General features: G+C 37.4%; 1 protein-coding gene across 2 annotated transcripts in view; it reads left to right on the top strand.

Moving 5' to 3' along the window:
* Positions 1 to 8,755: 8,755 nt before the first annotated feature.
* The window catches only part of L3MBTL3 (L3MBTL histone methyl-lysine binding protein 3), a 96,893-nt gene continuing 82,850 nt past the window's right edge, over positions 8,756 to 22,798 (top strand). The window contains exons 1-7 of one of the 2 annotated variants that reach the window (XM_060190483.1): positions 8,756 to 8,875; positions 9,255 to 9,329; positions 10,746 to 10,905; positions 13,763 to 13,895; positions 16,694 to 16,778; positions 19,834 to 19,925; positions 21,962 to 22,066. In XM_060190483.1, coding sequence (XP_060046466.1) covers positions 8,815 to 8,875; positions 9,255 to 9,329; positions 10,746 to 10,905; positions 13,763 to 13,895; positions 16,694 to 16,778; positions 19,834 to 19,925; positions 21,962 to 22,066 — 711 coding nt within the window. In that variant the 5' untranslated portion in view covers positions 8,756 to 8,814. The remainder of the gene's footprint in view (positions 8,876 to 9,254; positions 9,330 to 10,745; positions 10,906 to 13,762; positions 13,896 to 16,693; positions 16,779 to 19,833; positions 19,926 to 21,961; positions 22,067 to 22,798) is intronic. The other variant, XM_060190484.1, reaches the window with a different exon arrangement.

Raw genomic sequence — 22,798 nt, 5'->3', positions numbered from 1 at the left:
TGTGGTGGTGGTGGGGGATTGAACCTGAGACTTTGGAGCTTCAGGCATCAGAGTCTTTTTGCATAAGCATTATGATATCTACCCCCACCCAAAGATTTTATTTATTTACTTATTAATGAGAAAGACAGGAGAGAAAGAACCAGGCATTACTCTGGTACATGTGCTACCGGGGATTGAACTCAGGACCTCATGCTTGAGAGTTCAATGCCTTATCCACTGTGCCACCTCCCAGACCGTTATTTATTTTTCTTATTGTACAGTGTTTGGGAGTTAACTCAGGACCTCTTGTATTGAAGACATGTACTCTACTGCTAAGCCATTGTCCTGTCCCCACTACAAACATTTTATTTGGAGATACACACACACACACACACACACACACACACACACACACACGCACACACACACACACACACATATACATATATATATATATAATTTTACTAGTGATTATGAGATAATAGGGGTTTATCCCAACTTTTCTTTCTGGATACATCACATTTCACTCCCCTTACTGTCAATCTTTCCAGCTCAAATCACTGTCTTCTTAAAATTTTTAATTTTTAAAAATTTTATTAGTGATTTAATAATGATCGACAAGATTATGGGATAAGAGGGGTACAATTCCATGTGATTCCTACCACCAGAGTTCCGTATCCCATTCCATTCATTGGAAGTTTCTGTATTCTTTTTCCCTCTGGGTGTATGGACCTATGATCTTTATGGAGTGCAAAAGGTGGGACGTCTGGCTTCTGTAATTGCTTCTCCCTTGGACGTGGGTGTTGGCAGGTCGATCCATATTCCCAGCCTGTCTCTCTCTCTCTCTATCTATCTAGTGGGGTAGGTCTCTGGGGAGGTAGGGTTCCAGGACATAATGGTGAGGTCATTGGCCCAGGGAAGTCAGGTTGGCATCAAGGAAGTGTGGCTGAAAAGAAGTAAGATATAAAGCAGAACAAATTGTTTAATAATCAGGAACCTAAAAATAAGGATATAGTAGATGAGATATGGGGTCTTCATGTTGGAAAAGGTTAGGAAGTCTATTTTAGGTAGATTCCAAGGGGCCCATGACTTAACTACTGTTCTTTACTGAGAGAGTCATCTTTCTCTTCTTTATTCTGGGCTAGCCAGCCATTAAGTAAGACAGTGCAAACAGCTATTTGGGCATAATAGTAGAGAAAATAGAGAACCTGCTCTCCAGTGAACACTTTACCTGGATCTTTATAGATTTTTTTTTTTTTTTTGGTCTAAATTTTGAGTTCTATAGTTGTCACTTTTGCCTATCTAAAAAAGGGAAATAGACTTAGATGGTTAAAGTATTTATTTGCTCAAGGACAGGCAGTTAATTATTGGCAGAAATGGATCTTGAAAACAGGCTTTTCTGTTATTAAAGTGAATTTTTTTTAATGACTGCTGTGGTATAGTCAAAGAGAAAAAACATTTTTATATCAAAAGAGATGCAAGGAAAATGTTGCAGTGATTTTGAGTAGGTAGTATTTTAACTGGAGGGATTAGGATGACATTGAAGATCAGATGTCATGTGAGCTTCAGGTACCTGAATAGGTAAACATCATAGGGAAATTTTTTGCAGGTCAAGGTTAGTAGAAGGGAAAAGAAAGACTTCTGGAAGAGCTACTAGTACAAAAAGCAGTGTTGAGGGAGCACAGAGAGTGATCATAGTCCTCTGAAAAATGCTATAAGCATTAATAAAACAGTTTTGTTTAAGCAAAGTTGGGAAATTTTACCATTGTCTTATTATTTTTTTTAATCTTTATTTATTTATTAGATAGAGATAGCTAGAAATCGAGAGGGAAGGGGAGATAGAGACAGAGAGACACCTACAACAATGTTTCATTCCTCTCAAAGCTTTCCCCCTGCAGGTGTGGACTCAGGGCTCAAACCCTGGTCCTTGCAGATTGTAACATATGTGCTCAACCAGGTGCACCACCACTCAGCCCTCCCTTATTCATTCTTTAAAAATACAGTGTTTGGGGAGTCGGGTGGTAGCGTAGCGGGTTAAGCTCAGGTGGCACAAAGAGCAAGGACCGGTGGAAGGATCCCGGCTCGAACCCCCGGCTCCCTTCCTGCAGGGGAGTCGCTTCACAGGCGGTGAAGGTCTGCAGGCGTCTATCTTTCTCTCCCCCTCTCTGTCTTCCCCTCCTCTCTCCATTTCTCTGTTCTATCCAACAACAATGGCATCAATAACAACAATAATAACTACAATAACAAAAAAGGGCAACAAAATGGAGTAAATAAATATTCCATTTAAAAAATATATGGTGTTTGTTTATTACTATCTCAAGGTCACACTTAAAAAGTAGGCAAGGACCTGATGATGTCTCACCTGGCTGAGTGCATATGTCACCATGAACAAGGACCAAAGTTCAAGCACCTGGTCCCCACCTGCAGGGGTGATGCTTCCTAAGAGGAGTCAGTGCTGCCAATGTCTCTCTCTTTTGTTTTTAATGTCTCTCTTTCTTGATCCCTCTTTATCTTTCCCAACCATCTCAATTTCTCTCTGTCTTATGAGAATATAAATAGATAGATAGATAGATAGATAGATAGATAGATAGATAGATAAATTAATGGATAAATGGAAAGGCTGGCAACTGAATAGATGGGAAAGGTTTTCGGTAAGTTCCCTATCCCTAAGCACTTTTTCTATCTGGACTTCTAGTGATGTATGAAATATATTTACTGAGGATTTTTCCTCTGGGTCATAAGGATTTAGTCTTTTAGAGTCCCTCAGGGACATACAGATTCCTGGGAGCGATAATATTTTATCAAGTAGTAATAGTTACTGCCTAGGGAAAGCAAGGCCCTGCAGAAACCGATGTGGAAAATTTACCACGTGATTTTTGTTTTGCTTCGATTAATATTCTAAACAGTTAACAAATAGCTTTGCTCTAACAGCAGGTTTGTAGAACACAAATTTCAGTGTGTAAAGTGGTAAAAAAAAAAAGGTAACATCTCTTAATGACCGTTTGATATAAACAGGTTAAAATAGGCAAAAGACTCCTTGCTTCTAAGCAAAATAAATCTGTCTGTTGAGTTAAAGGTAGCTCATGACAATAACTTTACAAGCCTTTGTGTATTTCAGGCATGATTGTTTTATGATTGACCTGGATCTATCCACTTGTAGAAAAATTACAATGTCAGCTTATGCTTGACTTGTTTAATAAAATGCATTTGTAAAGCTTGTAAATTTGATATTCTTAGTTATAGAACAGAGTCAGTTGATACATTTCTATACTGCTCTTTCTCTGTAAGTTAACAAGAACAATAGCTTAAAAGAGAAATAGAAATGATTAGATTGTTTCCATGGTTCAAATACCACTTATGAAAATATTAATCTCAGAATTTGGTTGTTGTGTTGGGTTAAAAAAAAAATCAGAACATATGTCTAACTTGGTGGATATTAATGGTGAAACTCCAGTAATATTGCCAGCTCTGTTACCCTATTTTGTTTAACATTTTCTACAGTAGCTATGTTGTAGAAGACATAATATATCCAAATAAAAAATTCAGGGGAAAAGATCTTTGTCTTTTTGCATATAAATTATTTTGAAATTGCATTGAGATTATGTTTTAAAATAAAGTAACTTTAGTTAGAGCAAATGATCTTTACTTGGGGGGGAGGATGACTTTGTGAATATTATAAAACATGAACCAACCCCCACAATGTCATTAATTAATAACCACAATAGCTTGTTTTTTCTATTGTTGCCCAGTAGATGGTACTGTCAGCTTTATTTTGAAATACATTGTTTTCAGAGCGATCATTAAAATTCTTTCCCAGTGAGTAAATTATTTTGAACTGTTCCTTACAGTTAATGTTTTGCCACATCTTAAACTGAAACTTTTAGGTGATATATTGACTATAGTATACAAATGCTCATTGGGAACTTGGTATCTGTGGTATGTATGAGTGAGAAGACAGTTTCATTTTCCTTAGAACTATTTTAATTCATTCAGTCTAGAAAGTATTTAATAATTGTGGACTCTGTCCACTTTTTTTACCTGGTGGAAAAATTTTTTTGTTTCATATATTTATTTATTCATGAGAAAGATAGGAGGAGAGAGAAAGAACCAGACATCACTCTGGTACATGTGCTTCCGGGGATTGAACTCAGGACCTCATGCTTGAGAGCCCAGTGCTTTATCCACTGTGCCACCTCCTGGACCATTAATATTTTTCTTTTTTGTATTATTTAATTTTGTTTTATTTTACTGTGAGAGATACCAAGAGAAGGACCAAAGCATTGCCCAGTGCTTTTTTTTTTTTCCTCGGCTTATGGTGATGCTGGGGATTGAACCTGGGACCTTAGAGCCTCAGGCATGTGAGTCTTGCAGAACCATTATGCAGCCCTACTTGATATTATATCAGCCCTACTTGATATTTTTCTTATGTACAGTGAGAATCTTGTTTGGTAAAAAATAATTTTCTTTTTCTTATTTTTACATTTATTCATTTATTTATTTATTTTTAATTCTTTATTGAGGAATTAATGTTTTACATTCAACAGTATATACAATAGTTTGTACATGCATAACATTCCCCAATTTCCCATTTAACAATACAACCCCCACTATGTCATTTATCATCCTTCATGGATCTGTATTCTCCCCACCCACCCACCCCAGAGTCTTTTACTTTGGTGCAATATGCCAATTCCATTTCAGGTTCTACTTGTGTTTTCTTTTCTGATCTTGTTTTTCAACTTCTGCCTGAGAGTGAGATCATCCCATATTCATCCTTCTGTTTCTGACTTATTTCTCTGAACATGATTTTTTCAAGGTCCATCCAAGATCGGCTGAAAACGGTGAAGTCACCATTTTTTACAGCTGAGTAGCATTCCATTGTGTATATATACCACAACTTGCTCAGCCACTCATCTGTTGTTGGACACCTGGGTTGCTTCCAGGTTTTGGCTATTACAAATTGTGCTGCCAAGAACATATGTGTACACAGATCTTTTTGGATGGATGTGTTGGGTTCCTTAGGATATATCCCCAGGAGAGGAATTTCAGGGTCATAGGGGAGGTCCATTTCTAGCCTTCTGAGAGTTCTCCAGACTGTTCTCCACAGGGGTTGGACCAATTGACATTCCCACCAGCAGTGCAGGAGGGTTCCTTTGACCCCACACCCTCTCCAGCATTTGCTGCTGTTACCTTTTCTGATGTATGACATTCTCACAGGAGTGAAGTGATATCTCATTGTTGTCTTGATTTGCATTTCTCTGACAATCAGAGACTTGGAGCATTTTTTTTCATGTGTTTCTCGGCCTTTTGGATCTCTTCTGTGGTGAATATTCTGTGCAAGTCCTCCCCCCATTTTTGGATGGGGTTATTTGTTGTCTTGTTGTTGAGTCTGGCAAGCTCTTTATATATGTTGGTTATTAAACTCTTATCTGATGTATGGCATGTAAAGATCTTCTCCCATTCGGTGAGGGGTCTCTTGATTTGGGTAGTGGTTTCTTTTGCTGTGAAGAAGCTTTTTAATTTGATGTAGTCCCATAGGTTTATACTTGCTTTAGTCTTCTTTGTAATTGGATTCATTTCATTGAAAATGTCTTTAAAATTTATGCGGAAAAAAGTTCTGCCAATATTTTCCTCTAAGTATCTGATAGTTTGTGGTCTAACATCCAAGTCCTTGATCCACTTGGAATTTACTTTTGTATTTGGTGAAATACAGTGGTTCAGTTTCATTCTTCTGCATGTTTCAACCCATTGTTTCCAGCACCATTTGTTGAAGAGACTCTGCTTACCCCATGTAATAGTCTGGGCCCCTTTGTCAAAGATTAGATGTCCATAGGTGTGGGGCCTCATTTCTGGGCTCTCAATTCTATTCCACTGGTCAGTGTGTCTATTCATGTTCCAGTACCAAGCAGTTTTGATGACAATGGCCCTATAATACAGTTTGAGATCTGGGAGTATGATGCCTCTGGTTCTGTTCTTTTTTCTCAAGATTGTTTTGGCAATTCTAGGTCTTTTCTGGTTCCAGATAAACATTTGTAGCATTTTTTCTATTCTCCTAAAAAATGTTGGGATCTTGATGGGGATAGCATTAAATTTGTAGATGGCTCTGGGTAATATATTCATTTTGATGATGTTAATTCTTCCAACCCATGAACATGGAATATCTTTCCACTTCTTTGTGTCTTTTTCAATTTCTTTGAGTAGTGACTCATAATTTTCAGTATACAAGTCTTTCACTTCCTTGGTTAGATTTACTCCTAGATATTTTATTGTTTTTGTTGCTATAGTAAAAGGAACTGATTTCTGGATTTCAATTTCCTCTAACTTAGTGTTTGCATAGAGGAATGCCACTGACTTTTGAATGTTAATTTTATAGCCTGACACATTACTGTATTGCCTGATGATTTCCAAAAGCTTCTTGCTGGATTCCTTAGGTTTTTCCATGTATACTATCATGTCATCTGCAAATAAGGAGAGTTTGACTTCTTCTCTTCCAATCTGTATGCCTTTAATTCCTTGCTCCTGCCTGATTGCTATGGCAAGAACTTCCAACACTATGTTGAATAGTAATGGTGATAGTGGGCAGCCCTGTCTCGTACCTGATCTGAGTGGAAATGCTTCCAGTTTTTCACCATTGAGTATGATGTTGGCTGTAGGTTTGCTATATATAGACTCCACTATCTTGAGGAATTTTCCATCTATTCCCATTTTTTGTAGTGTTTTGATCATAAAGGGATGTTGTATTTTGTCAAAGGCTTTCTCTGCATCTATTGATATGACCATGTGGTTTTTGGTCTTTCTTTTGTTGATGTGGTGGATCACATCGATTGATTTACGTATATTAAACCAACCTTGCATGCCTGGGATAAACCCCACTTGGTCATGATGGACAATCTTTTTGTTATACTGCTGTATCCGGTTGGCTAGAATTTTGTTCAATATTTTTGCATCTATGTTCATCAGAGATATTGGTCTGTAGTTTTCTTTTTTGGTTGTGTCCCTGTCTGCTTTTGGTATCAAAGTGATGTAGTATTTTCTTCCATATTCTCATATTCAAAGCAGGAGTTGACTGAATTTGGAGTAGGGCACCAAAGAAAAAACCCTGGGTGGAGGGTGAGGGTGAATGTTCAGCTTCATGGAGCAGGGGTGGGGGGTGGGGACACAGTCTTTTGGTGGTGGGAATGGTGTTTATGTACACTACTATCAATTTGCAGTCATATAAATCAGTATTTAATTAACATGAGAAAATGTAAAAAATATATTTTAATTTATTTACTAGTTTGGGATAGAGACAGGGAAAATATTGAGAGAGAAGGGGGAAATAGAGAAAGGAAGGAAGGAAGGAAGGAAGAAACCCACAGCACTGTTCATCACTTGTGAAGCTTCTCCCTGCAGGTTTGGACTGGGGTTTAAACCCAGGTCCTTGGTGCATGGTGACATGTCCACGACTAGGAGTGCCTCTGTCTGTCTCCAGGCATAACACTCTTTTTTGCATACCCATTGTGCTATCTTCCTCACTCTGTAATGGAGAATTTTACAGAGTAGTGCAGGAGAGGTATAGAGCTGAGTGCCACTTGGCTCTTGGTTCAGCCTTTATATTTTTACCTTTTAATATTTGTGTGTGGACATGCAAGTCAGATATTCCTTCTCTTTCTCATTTTACTACTATCAGTCAGTGATCTTGGGTGAGATGAGTTGATTTTTGAGAAAACAATTCTCTTTTTACTAATTTTGGTTATTGAATAACCAGAAATATAAAATAAAACAATCTTAGCCCCCCAAATGGTGATTGAAATTAGTCTGTTAAAAAAAACTAGCAGCTATATGTTTATCAATAAGCTTAAGAAGTTGCTGCTTCCTTCCCCGAATTTCAAGATTAGTAAAATGCAAAGGACATTGGCAAAGGCTTATCTAAATTTAATTTTTTAAATTAACTTTAAAAGATAATTAACATAAAGACTTTATGTATTACTCATGTGGAAACTAGACAGGTGATACACATGAAATTACAAAAAAAAAGTAGAAGAGTCTTTAACACTAAATAGCTCACTTGGGTAGTGTGCTGTTTTGTTATGTGCGCAATCAAAGTTTGAGCCCCACTGCAGGAACCTTCAGTACTGTGTTTTCTTTTCACTCTGTATTGCTGCCCTCTATCAAAAACAAAGTTAAACAAAATAAAAGCAAAAAAAAAAAAAAAAAGTAAATCTTTGGTGGCAGATGTGGTGTGGAACTTATTTATTTTTTAATTTCTTCATTGGAGGATTAATGCTTTATAGTCAACAGTAAATACAGTAGTTTATACATGCATAACATTTCTTAGTTTTTCACATAACAATATAATCCCCACTTGGTCCTCTTGTCAGTGGAACTTACTTCTGTAATTCCATAATCATGGTAAACTGTAAATCTATAAAACTATAAATAAATCACTAATAAAAAATATATATTTTTTTAAACATTTTTTTCCTTTTTATTTATTTGTTTATTTATTGGATAGGGACAGAAATTCAGAGAGGAGGGGGGAGATAGTGAGAGAGAGAGAGAGAGACAGAGAGACACCTGCAGCCCTGCTTCACCACTTGTGAAGCTTTCCCCTGCAGGTGGGGACCAGGGGCTTGAACCTGGGTCCTTGCACACTGTAATGTGAGTGCTTAAGCAGGTGCGCCACCACCTGGCCCCAATAAAAATATTTTTTAAAAGGCTTTGTACCAGCCATTAAAATGATTACTGTTCTGAGCACATTTGTAAATTTTGCCTCTTTCTATTATGTTGTTGTGCTGTTACTAGTTTCGGGTAAATGAGTTTGGAGCCCTGGAAGTTATTACAGATGAGAGTGAAATGGAAAGTGTTAAAAAAGCAACAGCTACCACAACTTGGATGGTACCAACTGCTCAAGAAGGTAAGAACAGATCATCTGCGTTACCATCTTTTCTTTTTGAAAGTTTTTTTTTTTTTTTAACCAGACTATCAAAGATTTTTGTATCAGGCTGGAACTTTGAAAATCCTGGGTGATCATCATGTCACATATTCTTAGGTGAATTTCTATATGGAAACGGGTATGGAGCCAGTTTTTATATTTTAAAATAGCTGTAAACTGCTTTCTTTTCTATTGCCAGATCTGTAATAGCACAAGGTTAATCAGAAATTATCGAGTCAATACATGTGGTAATAGCCTACCCAGGTGAATTAGTCAAAAGCCTGACACTTTTTTTTCTCATCTACTCCGATGGTTGTAACTAACACCTATATGCTGATGACTCCTAAATCTATATCTCCAGCCCCGACCTCCCCCCCGAGCTCCAGGCCCGTATTTCCACCTGCCTACTGGACATCTCCACCTGGATGTCCCTCAGGTACCTCAAACTCCACATGTCTGAAATGCGATTCATTTTCTATTTCTTTCTCCCTACCCCCCACTCTCCCAAACCTTCTCTTCCTTCTATAAACCCACATTTCAGTTGATGGTAGCACCATCCACTTGGTGGACAAGCAAGAAATTTAGGAGTCATCCTGAATTTGTTCTCACTTAGCCCCCCCCAGCCTTTACTTAATACTCTTGTTTTTTATTTCTTAAATATGTCTCAGATCTGGCCTTTCCTTCTTGTTATCACTGCCACTGCCTTAATTGAGTCCCTCTCCAACTCTTACCTGAACTATTGTAGACATCTATTTGAGAATCACTCTGCTTCCAATTTCAATAAATTTCTACACACTGAGTTCAGAGGAACGTATGCAAATTTGCTTTTCTGACACTTTGCTGATTTCTTATTGTCTGTTTAGCAGAACATACAAAGGTGTGGGTAATCCACACCCACCTGCTTGCTTTGTCTCATTTTCTTGTTCTGTTCCTTGTACATTGTGTTCTGGCATTGCCTGCAGCTCTGAGTTACATGTAATTCTTCCAAAGCATCATGTGGTTTCCTTGCTTTTTCTCATGCTATTTCTTCTGAATGATAATACTGTTTCTTTCTTTGTCCTGTTGATAAATTGTTTTCTCTCTGTCTTTCTTTTCTTTCTTGCTTTCTTCCCCCTCCCCCCCTTCAATGCAGTGTTGAGTCTTTCTTTCAGAAAATCTTTTCCCCTGAATTCACCCCATGTTACTTCTTCCTCTATACTACGTCTGGAACTTGCTCATGCCTCAATAATTGCATGTATCAATTAAAAAAAGTACTGGTTTTCTTGCCTGTCTTCTAGACTGTGAGCTCTCTTGGGCAAGGTCTGTTCTGTCATTATTAGTGTCTAGCATACATTGGTACCTAATAGTGTCTGCTGAATGAATGATTAATGATTCAAGGGAAAGGAAAAATGTGAGGAACTACTGAATGCTTGGGCACTTAGATTAAGGACATCTAGTATATTTAAAGTAAAACAGAAATTGACTGAATTAAGTATTAATTAAATTTTAATTAACTTGTTAAATCACATTTATAAATAATGTAATTAAATAAAAGAGAATCACTCATAAAATGTATTTAAAATGTGATGTAGCATAGTTTTTAAAAAATATACCTATCAGTTGTTGTCATTTTAATGTTCTTTTGTTAATATAAGTGGTTCGAGTGATTCTTGCTCAGCCCATCTTCTCTATCTCAAACACTATAGTTTCATCATTCATTCAACAAACATTTTCTTTTATTGTGCTAACAAAAAAGTTGAATTTTGCTAACAAAAATTTTAGTAGAGAAAGTTTAATTCTATTTGAAATATTTTCCTCTCAGGTTTTAATAGTTTTTTTTTTTTTCCTTTCCCTTTTTCTTTTCATGTTTTAGTCTTTTCAGAGAAGACTGGGATGCCTTTCAGGTTGAAAGATCCAGTGAAAGTCGATGGACTTCAATTCTGTGAGAACTGTTGTCATTATGGCAATGTAGATGAGTGTCTTTCTGGAGGAAACTTTTGCAGCCAGAATTGTGCTCGACATATCAAAGACAAGTAGGTTTTTGCCTTGCTTCATCTATAACATTAAAATCCAACATCCCCATGTTTGGGAATAGAGAAGTTTTGTCCTTTCTGGTCTTCTGCTACCCATTAATGCTTTTTTAATTTTCTTCTTCTTCTTTTTATTTTTAAACTATCCCAGAGACTTTTCCTTAGAACAGTGGAGCCTGATCCTATTGGTGAACCTAGTGAATGACTTTGGTCATGTCTATTCTGAGTTGTACTGCTAGAAAATAATTGTATGTTCTACCTACAGTACAAACCTCTGTCTCATTTCTCAACTTTTTGTTTATATTAGTTTGATTGCTTTCCAGCTAAAAATATCTAGCTTTCTCTGGGATACCAGAGAAATTTTAATGATATTGATGCCTATGAAAACACAGTTTTGTTTATATTTGGGTAATGCATTAGGTAACAACTAAAATTCCACATATGGCATAACATTTCTACTGATTGAGAATCAACTGAAAGATCATGGCCATAATTGAGTAGTATAATTTGTTTTGTTACTGCTCATGTCACGATAGAAAGGACTATGAGACATCAACTATACCTGGGAGTGGTTGGTGTGTGAGTATACCACTTTGGGCACTGTCTGGTTTAGTTTAGCTTATCTCCAAAGAGATCTCTCTCTCTCTCTCTTTCTCTTATTTATTTTTACTTTATTGGGGGGAATTAATGTTTTATAGTCCACAGTAAGTACAAGTTTGTACATGCATAACATTTCTCAGTTTTCCACATAACAAGAGGTGTATTTCTTTCTTTTTTTATTTTTAATTTCTTTATTGAGGGATTAATGGTTTACAGTTGACAGTAAATACCAATAGCTTGTATATGTATAACATTTCTCAGTTTTCCATGTAATAAGACAACCCCCACTAGGTCATCTATCACCCTTTTCTAGGACCTGAGTCCTCACCCAGCCCAGAGTCTTTTACTTTGGAGCAATATACCAACTCCAGTTCAGGTTCTACTTATGTTTTCTCTTCTGATCTTGTTTTTCAACTTCTGCCTGAGAGTGAGATCATCCCATATTCATCCTTCTGTTTCTGACTTACTTCACTTAACATGATTTCTTCAACCTCCATCCAAGATGGGCTGAAAACGGTGAAATCATCATTTTTAATAGCTGAATAGTATTCCAATATCTATATCTATATATCTATATCTATATGTATATATCTATATCACAACTTACTCAGCCACTCATCTGTTGTTGGACACCTGGGTTGCTTCCACGTTTTGGCTATTACAAGTTATGTTGCTATGAACATATGTGTGCACAGATCTTTTCGAATGGGTGTACTGGATTTCTTAGGATATATCCCCAGGAGAGGAATTGCAGGATCATAGGGTAGGTCCATTTCTAGCCTTCTGAGAGTTCTCCAGACTGCTCTCCACAGAGAGGTTGGACCAATTGACATTCCCACTAGCAGTGCAGGAGGGTTCTTTTTCTTGTATATTGTTGTATAACTTGACATTTATGTTTTAGTGGAATTTTCATAAATTTTTATTAGCACAAGCTTAGCAAATACTGTTCTTGCTCATCAGCTGTTATTTTACAAGGTTACTTTTGACATTGTTCCATTTACTTATTTATTTATTTATTTCCTTTTTGTTGCCCTTGTTTTATTGTTGTAGTTATTATTGTTATTGTTATTGATGTCATCATTGTTGGATAGGACAGAGAAATGGAGAGAGGAGGGGAGACAGAGGGGGAGAAAAAGACAGACACCTGCAGACCTGCTTCACCGCCTGTGAAGCGACTCCCCTGCAGGTAGGGAGCTGGGGGCTTGAACTGGGATCCTCACGCTGGTCCTTGCACTTTGCGCCAACTGCGCTTAACCAGCTGCGCTACTGCCCAGCTCCCCCATTTAATTTTTTGTCATTAATAACTTCTAGGTTCTTTAAGATTATACTGTAAGACTAAGATATCTGTAAATAGTAATTTATTTTATTATTACTGATGACACATATGGAAGATAATATTAAATTTGTTAGATCTGGGGTTGAATGGTCGCACACCTGGTTGAGCGACATGTTAGAATGCTCAAGGAGCCAGGTTCAAGCCCCTGGTCCCCACCTGTAGGGGGAAAGCTTTGCAAGCGGTGAAGTAGGTCTGCAGGTGTCTCTCTGTCTCTCTCCCTCTCTATCACCCCCTTCCCTCTCGATTTCTGGGTGTCTCTATCCAATAAATAAATAAAGATAATAACAAAACAAAAATATTTAAAAAATTGTTAGATCTTATTTTACACATGGTACTGGTCCCCCTTTGAAAATAAAATGTTATTTTCCATTTTCTGCTTGATAATGTCACTATAATAATAGCTTAAAGTGTACATTATTTCTAAGATTCTAATGCCTTTCTTTCTCCTCCTGATTATTTTTCTTTGGAGAGTAATTTTTTTTCTATTTAATTTTGTTAGCTTGTATGATTTCATTGCATCCACTACCAAAATTGTAGTATTGCCACAGTGTGAAAATGAATAAGTACCTCTACCCATTCTTTTCATCACATTTCATGAGGGTGATTTTTTTTTTTTTTGAGTGGAAGAGGTTGTCACCAATGAGATGGCCTTTTTTCAGATAAAAGGACACACACACACACACACACACACACACACACACACACACACACACACACTACCGCTAAAGCTTCCTCCAGTGTGGTGGAACTGGGGTCTCACATGAGTTGTGTGCATAACAAAGCAGACACACTATTCATGTGAGCTGTCTTGCCTGCACCAGGAAGGTGACCTTCAAAAAAAAATTTTGACATTAATAATCAAATGTAGATGCTTGATAGGCAATTCTTCCTGTTTTTTTTTTTTTTGGATTTTAAATACAACAGAGAGCAGAAAGAAGAAAGAGACATAGGAGAAGACAATGACGAAGAAGATTCCAAGTGTAGTCGAAAGAAAAAACCAAAATTATCTCTGAAAGCTGACTCCAAGGAAGACGGAGAAGAAAGAGATGATGAAATGGTTAGTATCACTGAGAAACATAAGGATACTTCCTCTCTGGGAGGCACCCTGGTTAAATGTACTAGCTGACTAGAGCCAGTTGGGTTCAAGTGTAGTTATGCTTCACCATCAGCAGCGAGAGTAAATAGGGTGGAACATTTTATGCTGGAGTAAGGGGCGACAACAAAACCTTCAGATTTATAAACAGATGTTAAGTTTTTCTAAGTAGCAGTATACTAATCCCATTTTGGTAGATCACACAAGACTGTGATGTGAATACAAGTATCAATAGAAAATGGCAACTGAAGGACACGGGTAGATAGCATAATGGTTATGCAAACAGTCTCTCATGCCTGAGGCTCCAAAGTCCCAGGTTTAATCCCCTGCACCACCATAAGCCAGAGCTGAGCAGTGCTCTGGTTAAAAAAAAAAAAAAAAAAAAAGAATAAAAATAAAAATAAAAATAAAAAAGGCAAATAAGCACCAGACATATTTGATTCAAAGTGTGCTATGACAAATATTTTGATCCTAAAGTACATCTTAATGACTCTGTGAAGAGAGAAATTTAAGGTTTTGGAACACTTAAGATCAATATTGAATAATAACTACTTGCTGGTTACTATTTTAGAGGCTTCAAATACAGGGATGAGTCATACAAAAGGAAGACAATGTCTGCACAACATTATCTTCTTGTCAGAAGGATATAAGTAGGAAATATGCTAGCTTCTGTAAGGGCTATGCTGAGAATAAGAACATGGCATTTGAGATGGACCAACAGCTTAAGAGTTGGGTGTCAGAGACCAGGGAAGGTGACTTGAATAATCTGAATAATAAGGCCCAGCTCTGTATAGATTAGGTTCAAGAAGCCCCTTGGGCCACTGACATGCTAGGGAAAAAGTTCCCGAGGAAGAAACATGCACAGCATGTTTTACTTGAGAAGTTATCAAGGAAGAATGAAGTAAGACGAAACTGAAGAAGCATGTGTCATAATAAACCAAAGGAATGGTTTTAATCTTGGTCTAAGTGTGATAGGAAACCATTGGAAAGCTAAATGCAAAGAGATTCTTTGGTAGAGTTTATATATTAAAATTATCACTCAAGCTTTGATTTTTTTTTTTTCTTTCTTCCCTTTCTTTTTAATCAGAACACTGCTCAGCTCTGGCTTATGGTGGAAGGATGGGGGTGGGAGGTGGGGGTTGAACCTGGGACCTGGGAGTCTCAGGCATGAGAGTTTGTTTGCATAGCCATTATACTGTCTCCCCCACCTTATCACTCTAGCTTTGAAAATGGAATCAGAGGGAGTCGGGTGGTAGCGCAGCGGCTTAAGTGCACGTGGCGCAAAGTGCAAGGACTGGCGTAAGGATCCTGGTTCGCTTCACAGGCGGTGAAGTCTCTGTCTCCCCTCCTCTCCATTTCTGTCCTATCTAACAACAACGACACCAATAGTAATAACTATAACAACAATGAAAAAGAAGGGCAACAAAAGGGAAAATAAATAAATATAAAAAATTTTGAAAAATAAAAAAAGAAAATGGGATCAGGGACAGTTGTTACTGTAGAGGACTAGGTGAGAGTGCTGTGTAAGATAGAATTGAAGAGATAAGAGGACAGATGTTAGAGGCACGGCCATCAGATAAAGGGCAGAAAGGTGTCTCAATGGGTAAAACCCGGGATTTAAGATTGTGAGACCCTGGGTTTGATCCCTAGTACTGGCTATCCTAGAACAATGCTCTGAGTTGGTCTTTTGAGAAAGATCTAGTAAGCCCTAAAAGATCTGTTAAAAATCTAAAAAGATCTAAGAAAGTGAAATAATAAATAAAAACCGGGGAATTTAAATAATTAAATTATAATTTTATTATATTAAATATCACATTTATATATAAAATTATTATTTTATTTATTACATTTATAATAATAAATAAAAACCAGGGAACTAGTAGAATTTTGGCTTTAGCAGTTAACAAAATATATCATTCTGTCTATTGAGAGTGGGAAAAGGAAGACTAGAATTTAGAGCCCTTTGATTATTGTAAATTAGCTTTCTGTGTAAAGATCCCAAGTAGGCAGTTGGTACATACATGAGTGTGGAGTCATGGAAGAGGCAGGACTAGAGATAATGACTGTGGGTGTTTGTAATACCTAATCTTTAAAATCTTGGGAGACTGGTTAGTTAGAGAAGAAAAGAGAAATGACTGAATTGGAGCAGATATCACCAAAGAAAAGGAGAAAGAGGAGCCACTGAGATGTAGAGGAAAATCAGAACATTTTGATCAAGGAACTAAGAAAAGGCAGGATTTCAGAGAGGCTGAGTAGTATCTGTGCTATTTCTAGAGTGTAATTCTTGGAAACATTCTTATTTTGTGATAACCTCAGGCCAAAAACAATACAGTGCTCAAATAACCTATATTCTTACTTTTCCCTAAAATTTATGAAGTGAAATTGAGGAAAAGTACCAAAATACTTTTTGACAGCTCTCTGACTTTTTTACTGGTGCCAATTTCAAGAATTAAAAAAAAAAAAAGTCAGGCAGGTAGCATAGTGGTTATACAGAGGACTTTCATGCTTGAGACTCTGAGGCCCCTGGTTCAAACCCTGGCAATACTAGCATTATTCTCTGGTTCAATTAAACAAATAATAATAAAAAAAAAATACAATTTAGGACCCAGGAGGCATAACAATGGATAAAATATTGAGCCCTCAAGGTTGAAGTCCTAAGTTTTCTGCCATGTAGCATATATGTTAGAATGAAACTGTGGTTCTCTCTCCTCTTTCTCATGAATAAATATATTTTTTTAAATCATGGTTATCTCTTATTGTAGGAGAACAAACAAGATGCAAGGATCCTTAGGGGTTCACAGAGAACTAGAAGGAAAAGACGAGGTGATTCAGCTGTATTAAAGCAAGGTGAGTTGATGACAGAATTATAGAATTGAAATATTTCACATAGATATCTTGATTTTAGTTGCATTGTACTCTATAGAAGATAAAGTATTGCTTTGGAACTTTCTTTGATTAAATTTTGTCAATAAAAATTTGGGTGAAGGAGAAGTAGGCTAGAGGAAAGTTGAAATAACTCAGTGGAGGAAAAATATGGGAACATATTCCTTTATTTACTATACTTCATTTTACTAAGCTCTCTTATTCATTTCCTAAGATTGTAGATTATAGATATTTTAATGTTTCCTATCAAGCCAATACCCACTAACATGACTTCTGTTTTGTTTTTGTTAGCATTGTTGGTTGTCCCTAAGACATTTTGTTCTCATGAGGAATCCATTCTATAGACTCTGCCTACATTTGACTAAATGAGTATACCAACTTACTCTTTTTTGATATGGATAATGGGCCTTTTTTTTTTTAGTTTATTCTCCCTTTTGTTGCCCTTGTTTTTTATTGTTGTTGTAGTTATTATCATTGTTATTGATGTTGTAGGTCGATAGGACAGAGAGAAATGGAGAGAGAAGGGGAAAACAGTGGGGGGTTGGAGAGAAAGATAGACACCTGCAGACCTGCTTCACTGCTTGTGGAGTGACTTCCCTGCAGGCGGGGAGCCGGGGGATCAAACTGGGATCCTTATGCTGGTTCTTACACTTCTCGCCACGTGCGCTTAATCCACTGTACTACCAAGCGACTCCCAATGGTCCATTTTCATAGAGGCTTCAGTGACTTCTTCTCGGCTTTCCCCCTTGACCTGCCACATTGCCTGGCAGTCACCCACTTTAAGCCATTGTACTTCACATAAACCTTCTCCTGACCTCCAGTCATGTACCTATAGATCACTGCATAAACCCAATTTCCTCTCTGGTGCTTGGATGTGTTTCTCTCTTGTTCATCTCTGAAAGATCTCAAAAAGGCTAACATATTTTACCTACTACAGCCACACAACCTAATTTTACATTTTTTGAGGTGACTTCCTGTTTCACAATGACCAAGAATAAAAAAAAAATGCCTTTGTTACTCTACTCTCTGCCTTAAGAAATGTCTTTAATCTTTCTCTACTTCCCCATTTATTTCTATTTCCAGGGCCCAGGATGTTCTGACACTTTGTTCCTTAGTCATTTACTTTTCTCCCTTAGGCATTTAGATTTTTTTTTTTTTCCTTTTCATCTACAAAATACATTTCCCCCAGTTTTGCTACTCTTTTATTATTATTATTTTTTAAACTTTTAAACTTGTTTTTTAATTAATTTATTTTCCCTTTTTTTGCCCTTTTGTTGTTGTTGTTATTTATGTCATTGTTGTTAGATAAGACAGAGAGAAATAGAGAGAGGAGAGGAAGATAGAGAGGGTGAGAGAAAGACAGACACCTGCAGACCTGCTTTACCACCTGTGAAGCGACTTCCCTGCAGGTGGGAAGCTGGGGGCTTGAACCGGGATCACTACACCAGTCTTTGCACTTTGTGCCATATGCGCTTAACCCACTGCGCTACTGCCCGACTCCCAGTTTTGCTGCTCTTCTAGCTGTTATATATTTCCTTTCATTTCTGTGATTTGTTAAATTAACCTCCAATAAAATCAGATCTTTATCAGTTACATATTTTTTTGTTGTTCAAAACTAGGCTTTTGCTGACAATGATTTTCAACCCTGTTCTCCAAGATTAGCAGCCATTCCATAAGTACTCATACACTGGGCTTTTATTACTTTTTAACTTATAAACTCTTAGGAGAAAGCTTTTGAGATCTTTCTACTAGAAACTTTTTTTTTTTTTTAACTTTTTTCCTTTATTGGGGGATTAATGTTTTACAGTCATCAGTAAATACAATAGTTTGTACATGCATAACATTTCTCAGTTTTCCACATAACAAGGTAGCCCCCAGTAGGTCCTCTGTCATCCTTTTCCAGGACCTGTACTCTCCCCTCCCCCCCACTCCCACTGCACCCCAGAGTCTTTTCCTTTGTGCGATACACCAGCTCCAGTCCAGGTTCTGCTTAGTGTTTTCTCTTCTGATCTTGTTTTTCACCTTCTGCCTGAGAGTGAGTTCATCCCATATTCATCCTTCTGTTTCTGATATACTTCACTTAACATGATTTCTACATCTTTCATGGTACTGTCCTACCTTTTTTTTCTCCTTTGTCATATTTATCTACTCTACTTTCTTCTTTATTTAAAAAAATATTTTATTTATTTTAGAGATACAGGCATTTAGGAGGAAGGGGTTGATAGGGAAAGAAAGACATGTGCTGTGGGTGCTGATGCAGTAGAGTGAGGTCCTGAGTCAGTCCCTGCACATGTATCAGAGTGATGTCTGGTTCTTACTGTCTCTCTCCTCCTATCTTCTTCATGAATAAATAAATAAATTAAATCTCAAAAAAGAAAAAAATGTAAGAGATACTTGCAGCCCTGCTTCACCTTCCCTCTATAGGCAGGAATGGGGCCTTGAACCCAGGTCCTTGTGCACTAAAACGTGTGTTCTACCATATACGCCACCACCCAGCACCATAAGTTCTTTCTTTTCTATATCTGTGACTTTAGATGTAAACTATAGTTTATGTGTTGGCTCTCACTTAGGAAAGGATTCAGGAAACGAGATAGAAAAATCCCAGCCACAGAATTTAGAAAGCAGTGAGAGTTGCTGGGAGCTGGTCCACCTGGTTGACCACATGCATTACCGTGCTTGAGGATTTGGCAGGCCCCCTCCTACAGGGGCTAGCTTCACGGGCACTGGACCACTGCTCCTGGATCTCCCCTTTTCTCTCTTTCTCCCTCTGTCCTCATCTTCTCTCAAAATAACCAAAAAAAAATTAAAAAGTCCACCAGGAACAATTAAAGTCCTTTAGGCACTGAGCCCTAGCTGTAACCCTGGTGGCAACGAAAGGAAGGAGAGGGAAGAGAATTTGAAGAAGGAGGGGAGGAGGAGGAGGAAGGAGATAGTAGTAGTCAGAAAAGTGTGAGTTAGCAATGTACATCATGGTGTATTAGACTTGGAAACTATCATTTTAGTCTTACTTGCCTTTCAGCTTTGCCTTCTAAAGGAAAGAAAGCTTGGTGTTGGGCATCCTACCTAGAAGAAGAAAAAGCTGTGGCAGTGCCAGCAAAGCTGTTTAAGGAGGTATGGTACTTCCAGAAAGCATTGTTTATAATGGCAAAGAAGCTAGAATGTTGACCTGGAGTTGGTTGAAAAAAAAAATTGTTTAGCAAATCTGACTAGATAATTTCTCAACATTTTTTTTTAAATGTGTGAAATTTTGTGTGTATAAATACCTCCATGGGTGTTTGGTTATTTACTGAGCTTTCAATCATTAATTTTAATAAAAAGAGGCGTGAAATTTCATCATGGTATTGGGAGGCAAAACAACTACTTACCAAGGTACACATTAACTTAATGTATTACATTAATATGTTTTTGTTGTAACACAATATTACATATTATGGCACTATAGCAAAAATAGTAGTGTATTATTTACTATAATAAAATCTGCGATAAATGATTTAAAATCAGTGAAAAGTGTAGATCCCAAATATAGTTCTGAATAGATGCTGCTGTTCCTGTCTATGTCAAGGGTCATATAGTAGTTATTTTAGATTTTGAGTGGCAGCTGGGCTCAGTTGTACCAGTTCAACATTGTTGTTGTAATGAAAACAGCCATAAATAGTATGTAAATGATTGGTTATGGCTGTATTTCAATAAATTTATTTACAAAATAGGTGGTGGATTGGATTCGACCCACAGACTGGTTTACCAAACTCTGGCTGAAGTTAATTATATTAATCATAAAAATGCCTTAGTGAATATCTGTTCCCCCATCATTTTGGATGTGTGTAGATATCTCTGTTGAAATAATTCCTAAAATTGTAACTGTTGAGTCAGAAAGAATTTAAAAAAATTTTTTATTTATAAAAAGGAAAAATTGACAAAACCATAGGATAAGAGGGGTACAGCTTTGCAACAATTCCCACCACCAGAACTCTGTATCCCATCCCCTCCCCTTATAGCTTTCCTATTGTTTATCCCTCTGGGAGTATGGACCCGAGGTCATTGTGGGATGCAGAAGGTTGAAGGTCTGGCTTCTGTAATTGCTTCCCCACTGAACATGGGCGTTGACAGGTCGATCCATACTCCTAGCCTGTCTCTTTCCCTAGTGGGGAAGGGCTCTGGAGAAGCAGAGCTCCAGGACACATTGGTGGGGTTGTCTGTCCAGGGAAGTCTGTTCCACATCACGCTAGCATCTGGAACCTGGTGGTTGACAAGAGAGTCAACATACAAAACCAAACAAATTATTGACCAGTCATGGACCTAAGGGCTGGAATAGTGCAGATGAAGAGTTGGGGGTCCTTCATTTTATAGATAGCTAGTAGGCATATTTTAGTTAAATTCCAAAGGGCCTGTGGCTATGCTAGTTTTTTTTTTTTTTCTTTTTGCCCCTGAGCCTGAAATCTGATATGCCAGTGGATCCAAGTTATTATCTGGGGAGATGATGTCATGACTGGAAAAAGGACCAGAAAGCTGGGAAGAGAGTAGCTCCCTAATATGGGAAAGGAGTATAAATATTGTTGACTGTAAACCCCATCGATTGATGTGAACTGGGGCCCATGATTAGCTTAGGAGTCTGTGTGACCTCTGCATCTCTCTAGATCTGAGCTCACATTCTGTGGTCATGAGTAGGAGCATTCTTTGCTGCCATAGTATTGACCCATCTTCCTCCGGTGTAGCATAAAGTATGTTGTCCATCCTCCCTTCGGAGGATGGAAAGAATGTTCTTTTTTTATAGATCTCATGCTTGCAAGAGGTTTATGTCCCTACTAGTGATGTATATGTTTCAGTTTCTCTAAAACTTTTCAGACAGCTTTGATATTTACTGACCTGATGGGTAATATATCCTTTATTGTAATTTTCCTTTGTATGATTATTATAGGTGAGGTCGAGCATATTTTAAGTATATTCAGATATTTACATTTCCCATTTTGTGACCTGTTTATAGCCTCTGCATTTCTTTTTATTGAATTATTTGTTTTTCCTCCTTTTAAATTTATAGGACTTAATGTATTTTGCTAAAGTCCTTATTGAAGAATGCTCATTACTCATATTTTTTATCTAGACTTTAAATAAATATAAAGCTTTAAAACTGCTGTCATTTTGCCTTCTAGTATCAATCATTTCCATATAATAAAAATGGATTTAAAGTTGGCATGAAATTAGAGGGTGTGGACCCTGAACATCAGTCTGTGTACTGTGTCCTCACCGTTGCTGAGGTAAGCTTTGCCTTGCTTTTATTATTTAAATTATGATTATTCATTTTTATTCGTAAGAAAAGATACCATTTTCCTGTCAGGTTTAATGCTAAGTGTTTTTTTTCTTTTTGTTAAAAATTTATTTCTTTTTGTTGCCCTTGTTTTATTTTTGTAGTTATTATTGATGTTGTTGTTGTTGGGGATAGGAAAGAGAGAAATGGAGAGAGGAGGGGAAGACAGAAAGGGGGAGAGAAAGATAGACACCTACAGACCTGCTTCACTGCCTGTGAAGCGACACCCTACTGGTGGGAAGCCTGGGGCTCAAACCAGGATCCTTCTGTCGGTCCTTGCACTTTGCACCACGTGTGCTTAACCCGCTGTGCAACTGCCTGACTCCCAATGCTTAGTGGTTTTCATACAATACACAATTTAATCTTTTCGAGGACCATGTGAAGGCCATGTTTTTTTTTTCTATTTCTGTGGAATAGATGAAAGAATTAAGACTTAGAGGTTAAGGGCTTATGCTATGGTGCACCTGGTTGAGTGCACATGTTATACTGTGCAAGGATCCAGTTTCAAGTCCCTGGTCCCATCTGCAGGAGGAAAGCATTGCAAGTGGTGAAACAGTGCTTGCTGGAGGTGTCTGTGTGTCTGTATGTCTATCTGTCTATCTACCATCTGTCTATATTTTGTTTCCTCTGTATCCCTCCATTCCCTCTAGATTTCTCTCTTGTCTGTATTCAATAAATAATA

Source organism: Erinaceus europaeus, chromosome 4 (genome assembly GCF_950295315.1).
Source record: "Erinaceus europaeus chromosome 4, mEriEur2.1, whole genome shotgun sequence".
Taxonomy (NCBI): Eukaryota; Metazoa; Chordata; class Mammalia; order Eulipotyphla; family Erinaceidae; genus Erinaceus; species Erinaceus europaeus.
Note: the sequence above shows the minus strand (reverse complement) of the source record. Positions and strands in the feature narration are given on the sequence as shown.